General features: G+C 48.0%; 1 protein-coding gene across 1 annotated transcript in view; it reads left to right on the forward strand.

The window, feature by feature from the left end:
- LOC149980711 (ephrin type-B receptor 4b-like) overlaps window positions 1–10,017 on the forward strand; it is a 73,848-nt gene extending 63,831 nt beyond the window's left edge. The window contains exons 17-21 of the mRNA XM_090183308.1: window positions 325–479; window positions 2,394–2,543; window positions 5,029–5,222; window positions 5,753–5,911; window positions 6,150–10,017. Of these exons, the coding sequence (XP_090039434.1) occupies window positions 325–479; window positions 2,394–2,543; window positions 5,029–5,222; window positions 5,753–5,911; window positions 6,150–6,255 (764 nt within the window). The 3' untranslated portion in view covers window positions 6,256–10,017. The remainder of the gene's footprint in view (window positions 1–324; window positions 480–2,393; window positions 2,544–5,028; window positions 5,223–5,752; window positions 5,912–6,149) is intronic.
- The last annotated feature ends 243 nt before the right edge of the window (window positions 10,018–10,260 follow it).

Genomic DNA, 10,260 nt, shown 5'->3' on the forward strand with positions numbered 1-10,260 from the left:
TAATGTTTAACGGCTAAGGGCTTAGGTTCTGAGGCACGACACAACTCTTGAGTATACAGCCCTTGGCTGTGTTATATTGGCCTTATACCACGAACCCCTGAGGTGCCTTACTGCTATTAGAAACGGGTTACCAACTTAATTAGAGCAGTAAAAATAAATGTTTTGTCATATGGTCTGATATACCACGGTTGTCAGCCAATCAGCATTCAGGGCTGGAACCACCCAGTTTCTATAATTATTCGTGCAGGTGTATGACGTCACCCTGACCCTAGTGTTGTGTGCTGCTTGTCCTGTTTATGTGTCACTTCTCCCTCCTGTCTCCAGGTATGAAGTATCTATCGGAGATGAGCTATGTCCATCGAGACCTGGCAGCTCGCAACATCCTAGTCAACTCTAACCTGGTCTGTAAGGTATCTGACTTCGGCCTGTCACGATTCCTCCAGGAGAACTCCTCTGACCCCACATACACCAGCTCACTGGTAAATATACCCTAAATACACCCTATCTACCCCTCTAACTACCTTCTAACTACCCCAACCTAAGATACACCAGCTCACTGGTAAATATAGCCTAAAATATCCCTATCTACCCCCCTAACTACCCCTTCCTAACCCTAACCAGCTCACTGGTAAATATACCCTCTAACTACCCATACCTAACATACACCAGCTCACTGGTAAATACACCCTATCTACCCCTCTAACTACCCTCTAAGTACCTTCTAACTACCCCTTCCTAACCCTACCCAGCCTCTAACTACCTTCTAACTACCTTTTACCTAACCCTAACTACCTCTACCTAACCCTAACTACCCCTACTTACCCCTAACTACCCCTACGTACCCCCTAACTACCCCTACTTACCCCCTAACTACCCCTACTTACCCCCTAACTACCCCTACTTACCCCCTAACTACCCCTACTTACCCCCTAACTACCCCTACTTACCCCCTAACTACCCCTACTTACCCCCTAACTACCCCTACCTTGTAAATTAGAATATAATATGTTTCTCAACTCTTCTACATTAATGTGGATGTTACCATGATTACAGATAATCCTGAATGAATCATGAATAAGATGAGTGCAAATATCATTCAACCCAAAAATGCTAACCTCCCCTGTTATTGTAATGGTGAGAGGTTGGCATGTCTTGGGGGTATGATCTAAAATGCTAACCTCCCCTGTTATTGTAATGGTGAGAGGTTGGCATGTCTTGGGGGTATGATCTAAAATGCTAACCTCCCCTGTTATTGTAATGGTGAGAGGTTAGCATGTCTTGGGGGTATGATATAAAATGCTAACCTCCCCTGTTATTGTAATGGTGAGAGGTTGGCATGTCTTGGGGGTATGATATAAAATGCTAACCTCCCCTGTTATTGTAATGGTGAGAGGTGGCATGTCTTGGGGGTATGATATAAAATGCTAACCTCCCCTGTTATTGTAATGGGGAGAGGTTAGCATGTCTTGGGGTATGATATAAAATGCTAACCTCCCCTGTTATTGTAATGGTGAGAGGTTGGCATGTCTTGGGGCTATGATATAAAATGCTAACCTCCCCTGTTATTGTAATGGTGAGAGGTTGGCATGTCTTGGTGCTATGATATAAAATGCTAACCTCCCCTGTTATTGTAATGGTGAGAGGTTAGCATGTCTTGGGGCTATGATATAAAATGCTAACCTCCCCTGTTATTGTAATGGTGAGAGGTTAGCATGTCTTGGGGGTATGATATCAAATGCTAACCTCCCCTGTTATTGTAATGGTGAGAGGTTGGCATGTCTTGGTGCTATGATATAAAATGCTAACCTCCCCTGTTATTGTAATGGTGAGAGGTTGGCATGTCTTGGGGCTATGATATAAAATGCTAACCTCCCCTGTTATTGTAATGGTGAGAGGTTAGCATGTCTTGGGGCTATGATATAAAATGCTGACACCAAAGTGACACCATACATTAATTACCATTCATTTCTATTGAGCACGAAATAATCAGAAACACAACCTAAACAAACAGCATCCAACAACTCTGTAGAGTCACAAGCTGGATGTAGTCACTGCTATGAACATGGAACCAACTACTGTGTATTACTTTAATACACATAGAAATTAATTTGTCCCAATACTTATGCGCCCCTAATATGGGGGGGGACTATGTACATAAAGTGCTGTAATTTCTAACCGGTTTCATCAAATGAAAACTGAACCTCCCTCTCCCTCCTCCCTCCCTCCCTCCCTCTCTCCTCCCTCCCTCCCTCCTCCCTCCCTCTCTTCCCCCTCCCTCTCCCTCCTCCCTCCCCTCCTCCCCTCCTCCCGCCCTCTCCCTCCCTCCCACCCTCCCTCTCCCTCCCTCCTCCCTCCCTCCCTCCCTCCCTCTCCCTCCCTCCTCCTCTCTATAGGGTGGTAAAATCCCCATACGTTGGACAGCTCCAGAGGCGATCGCGTTCAGAAAGTTTACATCGGCCAGTGACGCGTGGAGCTACGGCATCGTGATGTGGGAGGTGATGAGCTTCGGGGAACGGCCGTACTGGGACATGAGTAACCAGGATGTAAGGGTTATTTCTATTTCTTTATATCTGATTTGATTGGTTCCAGACAGAAGTGTTTTTTTACAATTTCAGTGAAGACAGACGTACTTTGAGCCGTTGTTTGGTCCCACTCCCTACCTAACACTGACCCCCCCCCCCCACTAGTGTCCCACTCCCTACCTAACACTGACCCCCCCCCCCACTAGTGTCCCACTCCCTACCTAACACTGACCCCCCCCCCCACTAGTGTCCCACTCCCTACCTAACACTGACCCCCCCCACTAGTGTCCCACTCCCTACCTAACACTGACCCCCCCCCACTAGTGTCCCACTCCCTACCTAACACTGACCCCCCCCCACTAGTGTCCCACTCCCTACCTAACACTGACCCCCCCCCCACTAGTGTCCCACTCCCTACCTAACACTGACCCCCCCCCCCACTAGTGTCCCACTCCCTACCTAACACTGCCCCCCCCCACTAGTGTCCCACTCCCTACCTAACACTGACCCCCCCCCACTAGTGTCCCACTCCCTACCTAACACTGACCCCCCCCACCCCCCACTAGTGTCCCACTCCCTACCTAACACTGACCCCCCCCCACTAGTGTCCCACTCCCTACCTAACACTGACCCCCCCCACCCCACTAGTGTCCCACTCCCTACCTAACACTGACCCCCCCCCCCCCCCCCCACTAGTGTCCCACTCCCTACCTAACACTGACCCCCCCCACACTAGTGTCCCACTCCCTACCTAACACTGACCCCCCCTAGTGTCCCACTCCCTACCTAACACTGACCCCCCCCCCCCACTAGTGTCCCACTCCCTACCTAACACTGACCCCCCCCCACTAGTGTCCCACTCCCTACCTAACACTGACCCCCCCCACCCCCCACTAGTGTCCCACTCCCTACCTAAGACTGACCCCCCCCCACTAGTGTCCCACTCCCTACCTAACACTGACCCCCCCCCACTAGTGTCCCACTCCCTACCTAAGACTGACCCCCCCCCCACACTAGTGTCCCACTCCCTACCTAACACTGACCCCCCCCCACTAGTGTCCCACTCCCTACCTAAGACTGACCCCCCCACTAGTGTCCCACTCCCTACCTAACACTGACCCCCCCCCCCACTAGTGTCCCACTCCCTACCTAACACTGACCCCCCCCCACTAGTGTCCCACTCCCTACCTAACACTGACCCCCCCCCCACTAGTGCCCCACTCCCTACCTAACACTGACCCCCCCCCACTAGTGTCCCACTCCCTACCTAACACTGACCCCCCCCGCCCCCCACTAGTGTCCCACTCCCTACCTAACACTGACCCCCCCCACTAGTGTCCCACTCCCTACCTAACACTGACCCCCCCCGCCCCCCACTAGTGTCCCACTCCCTACCTAACACTGACCCCCCCCACTAGTGTCCCACTCCCTACCTAAGACTGACCCCCCCCCACTAGTGTCCCACTCCCTACCTAACACTGACCCCCCCCCACTAGTGTCCCACTCCCTACCTAACACTGACCCCCCCCCCCACTAGTGTCCCACTCCCTACCTAACACTGACCCCCCCCACACTAGTGGCCCACTCCCTACCTAACACTGACCCCCCCCCACCAGAGTGTCCCTCCTCTCTCCACTCCCTACCTAACACTGACCCCCCCCTCCACCAGAGTGTCCCTCCTCTCTCCACTCCCTACCTAACACTGACCCCCCCCGCCCCCCACTAGTGTCCCACTCCCTACCTAACACTGACCCCCCCCCTAGTGTCCCACTCCCTACCTAACACTGACCCCCCCACTAGTGTCCCACTCCCTACCTAACACTGACCCCCCCCCCCACTAGTGTCCCACTCCCTACCTAACACTGACCCCCCCCACTAGTGTCCCACTCCCTACCTAACACTGACCCCCCCCCACTAGTGTCCCACTCCCTACCTAACACTGACCCCCCCCCACTAGTGTCCCACTCCCTACCTAACACTGACCCCCCCCCACTAGTGTCCCACTCCCTACCTAACACTGACCCCCCCCCCCACTAGTGTCCCACTCCCTACCTAACACTGACCCCCCCCCACTAGTGTCCCACTCCCTACCTAACACTGACCCCCCCCCACTAGTGTCCCACTCCCTACCTAACACTGACCCCCCCCACACTAGTGGCCCACTCCCTACCTAACACTGACCCCCCCCCACCAGAGTGTCCCTCCTCTCTCCACTCCCTACCTAACACTGACCCCCCCCTCCACCAGAGTGTCCCTCCTCTCTCCACTCCCTACCTAACACTGACCCCCCCCCCCCCCCACCAGAGTGTCCCTCCTCTCTCCACTCCCTACCTAACACTGAACCCCCCCACCAGGTGATCAATGCTATAGAACAGGACTACCGTCTGCCCCCCCCACCAGAGTGTCCCTCCTCTCTCCACTCCCTACCTAACACTGACCCCCCCCCCCCCCACCAGAGTGTCCCTCCTCTCTCCACTCCCTACCTAACACTGAACCCCCCCACCAGGTGATCAATGCTATAGAACAGGACTACCGTCTGCCCCCCCCACCAGAGTGTCCCTCCTCTCTCCACTCCCTCATGTTGGACTGTTGGCAGAAAGAGAGAGCTGCTCGTCCACGATTCGCCAACGTGGTCTCAGCGCTCGATAGGCTGATCAGAAACCCCGCCTCCCTGAAGATCACACAGCCGGACGGACCTGGGTAAGAGAGAGAGAGGGAGAGGGAGAGAGTGTGTCTCGGGGGGGGGGGACTATGATATTAATATGAGCCAAACTCCCTTCAGTTCATAACCTTTCATTTCTCTCTCCTCCTCTTTAGGTATATAGTGTCTCCTCTCCTGTTACACCTCTCCTCAACCTGTCAATCCATGTTACAGTAAAACAACCTCATCATGATTCATAATGTCTCCCCCTCTTCTTCCCTACAGTAAAACAACCTCATCATGATTCATAATGTCTCCCCCTCTCCTCCCCTACAGTAAAACAACCTCATCATGATTCATAATGTCTCCCCCTCTCCTCCCCTACAGTAAAACAACCTCATCATGATTCATAATGTCTCCCCCTCTCCTCCCCTACAGTAAAACAACCTCATCATGATTCATAATGTCTCCCCCTCTTCTCCCCTACAGTAAAACAACCTCATCATGACTCATAATGTCTCCCCCTCTTCTCCCCTACAGTAAAACAACCTCATCATGATTCATAATGTCTCCCCCTCTTCTCCCCCAGTTCCTCCCAGCCCCTGTTAGACCAGCGCCCCCCCCCTCCCCTGTCAGCCTGTGGGTCTGTCTCAGAGTGGCTTCATGCTATCAAGATGTCTCGTTATGAAGAGAGCTTTACACAGGCAGGATTCACCAACCTGGAGGTCATCGCACAGATCTCTACAGAGTACGTATTACACACTACATACTACACACTACACACTACATACTACACATTACACACTACACAGAGCACACTCACACAATTATTAAACTCTCACTCTCCCCCTCTCTCTCTCTCTCTCTCTCTTTCTTTCTCTCTTTCTCTCTTTCTTTCTCTCTCCTTCTTTCTTTCTTTCTTTCTCTCTTTCTTTCTTTCCCTCTTTCTCTCTTTCTCTCTTTCTCTCCTCCTCTTCCTCCTCTAGGGACCTGTTGCGTATAGGAGTGACTCTAGCGGGACACCAGAAGAAGATTCTCTCTTCCATCCAGACCCTTAGAGTTCTCAAAACTCCTCCCACACTCAGATACTGACCAATCACCTATTACAGCCTCCTGGAAGCTCCCCCCACCCTTCCATACTGGCCAATCACACCAAAGCCCTTCAACAAGCCACCAGCCAACCACGTACCAGTTGTGACGATGTCACTACGCCAACGGTGTCCCAAGCCAATCATTGTACTCGGTTCCACTGTGATGACACAATAGATGTGTGTGTACTCTTCAACCAATCAGGCAGACGGAGAGAGAGACAGACATGAACTCTCTCCTGAGAGATTCCTTCAGTTTTACAATACTGCCTTGTTGGAGTCCACAGGAATACTGGACATTAACTTGGTTTTATAATACTGCCTTGTTGGAGTCCACAGGAATACTGGACATTAACTTGGTTTTATAATACTGCCTTGTTGGAGTCCACAGGAATACTGGACATGAACTTGGTTTTATAATACTGCCTTGTTGGAGTCCACGGGAATACTCAACATTAACTTGGTTTTATAATACTGCCTTGTTGGAGTCCACGGGAATACTCAACATTAACTTGGTTTTATAATACTGCCTTGTTGGAGTCCACAGGAATACTGGACATGAACTTGGTTTTATAATACTGCCTTGTTGGAGTCCACGGGAATACTCAACATTAACTTGGTTTTATAATACTGCCTTGTTGGAGTCCACGGGAATACTCAACATTAACTTGGTTTTATAATACTGCCTTGTTGGAGTCCACGGGAATACTCAACATTAACTTGGTTTTACAATACTGCCTTATTGGAGTCCACGGGAACACTCAACATTAACTTGGTTTTATAATACTGCCTTGTTGGAGTCCACGGGAATACTCAACATTAACTTGGTTTTATAATACTGCCTTGTTGGAGTCCACGGGAATACTCAACATTAACTTGTTTTTATAATACTGCCTTGTTGGAGTCCACGGGAACACTCAACATTAACTTGGTTTTATAATACTGCCTTGTTGGAGTCCACGGGAATACTCAACATTAACTTGTTTTTATAATACTGCCTTGTTGGAGTCCACGGGAATACTGGACATTAACTTGGTTTTACAATACTGCCTTGTTGGAGTCCACAGGGATACTCAACATTAACTTGGTTTTATAATACTGCCTTGTTGGAGTCCACAGGATTACTGGACATGAACTTGGTTTTATAATACTGCCTTGTTGGAGTCCACAGGAATACTGGACATTAACTTGGTTTTATAATACTGCCTTGTTGGAGTCCACGGGAATACTGGACATTAACTTGGTTTTATAATACTGCCTTGTTGGAGTCCACGGGAATACTGGACATTAACTTGGTTTTACAATACTGCCTTATTGGAGTCCACGGGAATACTCAACATTAACTTGGTTTTACAGTACTGCCTTGTTGGAATACTCGACATTAACTTGGTTTTATAATACTGCCTTGTTGGAGTTCACGGGAATACTGGACATTAACTTGGTTTTATAATACTGCCTTGTTGGAGTCCACAGGAATACTGGACATTAACTTGGTTTTATAATACTGCCTTGTTGGAGTCCACGGGAATACTCAACATTAACTTGGTTTTATAATACTGCCTTGTTGGAGTCCACGGGAATACTCAACATTAACTTGGTTTTATAATACTGCCTTGTTGGAGTCCACGGGAATACTGGACATTAACTTGGTTTTATAATACTGCCTTGTTGGAGTCCACGGGAATACTGGACATTAACTTGGTTTTATAATACTGCCTTGTTGGAGTCCACGGGAATACTGGACATTAACTTGGTTTTACAATACTGCCTTGTTGGAGTCCACGGGAATACTCAACATTAACTTGGTTTTATAATACTGCCTTGTTGGAGTCCACAGGAATACTGGACATTAACTTGGTTTTATAATACTGCCTTGTTGGAGTCCATGGGAATACTGGACATGAACTTGGTTTTATAATACTGCCTTGTTGGAGTCCATGGGAATACTGGACATGAACTTGGTTTTACAATACTGCCGGGATCCTCTGGGAATACCGTTGGAATACTGTGGAAGATTTCTCCCCTGGAACACTGTTTGGGATGAAGGATTTCGCCCAATCAGGTTTTCCCAGATATTCCCTCTGACTGAGGTGTGGTGCTGGACTTTGTAGACTGACTGCTTCTAGAGAGACTGCCTCTGATTTAAACCTGACTTCTAGAGAGACTGACTGATTTAAAACATGACTTCTAGAGAGACTGCCTCTGATTTCAAACATGACTTCTAGAGAGACTGACTGATTTAAAACCTGACTTCTAGAGAGACGGACTCTGATTTAAAACCTGACTTCTATAGAGACTGACTGATTTAAAACATGACTTCTTCTAGAGAGACTGACTATGATTTAAAACATGACTTCTAGAGAGACTGACTGATTTAAAACCTGACTTCTAGAGAGACTGACTCTGATTTAAAACCTGACTTCTAGAGAGACTGACTCTGATTTAAAACCTGACTTCTAGAGAGACTGACTGATTTAAAACCTGACTGCTTCTAGATAGATTGCCTCTGATTTAAATCCTGACTTCTAGAGACTAACTCTGATTTAAAACCTGACTTCTAGAGAGACTGACTCTGATTTAAAACATGACTTCTAGAGAGACTGACTCTGATTTAAAACCTGACTTCTAGAGAGACTGACTCTGATTTAAAACCTGACTTCTAGAGAGACTGACTCTGATTTAAAACCTGACTGCTTCTAGAGAGACTGACTCTGATTTAAAACCTGACTGCTTCTAGAGAGACTGACTCTGATTTAAAACCTGACTTCTAGAGAGACTGACTCTGATTTAAAACCTGACTGCTTCTAGAGAGATTGCCTCTGATTTAAAACCTGACTTCTAGAGACTGACTCTGATTTAAAACATGACTTCTAGAGAGACTGACTCTGATTTAAAACATGACTTCTAGAGAGACTGACTCTGATTTAAAACCTGACTGCTTCTAGAGAGACTGACTCTGATAACATGATCAGGTCTATATGAACTTCTTAGGAACGAGAGGGAGGGGATAAAACAAAGAGAGAGAGAGAGAGGGGGAGAGAGATAGAGAGAGGGTAAAACAGAGAGAGGGGTTGTAAAACACAGAGAGAGAGAGAGAGAGAGAGAGAGAGAGAGAGGGTAAAAGAAAGAGAGAGAGAGAGAGAGAGGGTAAAAGAGAGAGAGAGGATAAAACAGAAAGAGAGAGAGAGAAGGTAAAACAGAGAGAGAGATAGGAGGATGGAAGACTATAAAAGACTGATAAAGATGGACAATTCTCCTCTCCTCTATCATCTCTCCATCTATTTGTTCCTGGGTCAGTGTTTAAAGATACAATACTACCGCGGTCTAGTGAGACTGCTGCGCTGAGACTTTCAGAATGTCTGCTGCCATTTCATGACCTCTCCCAAGTCACAGAGGTACTGATGGACCCTAGAGTTGACCTCTGACCCGAGCCCATGTCTCCATGACCCATGGAACTATGGGACTTTAGTCCTGAGGCCTCTCCCGTTGCATTATGGGTGAGGTAGTATCCCAGGCCCTCACATTGAACTCTCTGTATTGAAGTTGTTTATTATTATGATGAATTCAGGATGTTTTGTAATAATTATAATTATTCTGTTACCTTTTCTAAGAAACAGTTATTAAATATGACTGATATATATTATTGTTATAGTATATATACAGTCGTACATATGACTGAGCGATGTCAATTTGAGAGAAGATTGATTGGGAGAGGGGCTTGTCTGTCTGTTGCTGTGACCAATCACAATAAAGATGACTTAAGTTGTCCCGCCCACTCTGTGTACTACGTCAGCTGTGTGTGTGTGTGTGTGTGTGTGTGTGTGTGTACTCCAACTGCTACCTCAACTGCTACTCCAACAGCTACTCAACTGCTACTCCAACTGCTACTCCAACTGCTACTCTAACTGCTACTCAACTGCTACTATACTGCTACTCCAACTGCTACTCCAACTGCTACTCCAACTGCTACTCCAACTGCTACTCCAACTGCTACTCCAACTGCTACCCA

The sequence above is a fragment of the Oncorhynchus mykiss genome, chromosome 9, assembly GCF_057628025.1.
Source record: "Oncorhynchus mykiss isolate SJ-2025 chromosome 9, ASM5762802v1, whole genome shotgun sequence".
Lineage (NCBI taxonomy): Eukaryota > Metazoa > Chordata > Actinopteri > Salmoniformes > Salmonidae > Oncorhynchus > Oncorhynchus mykiss.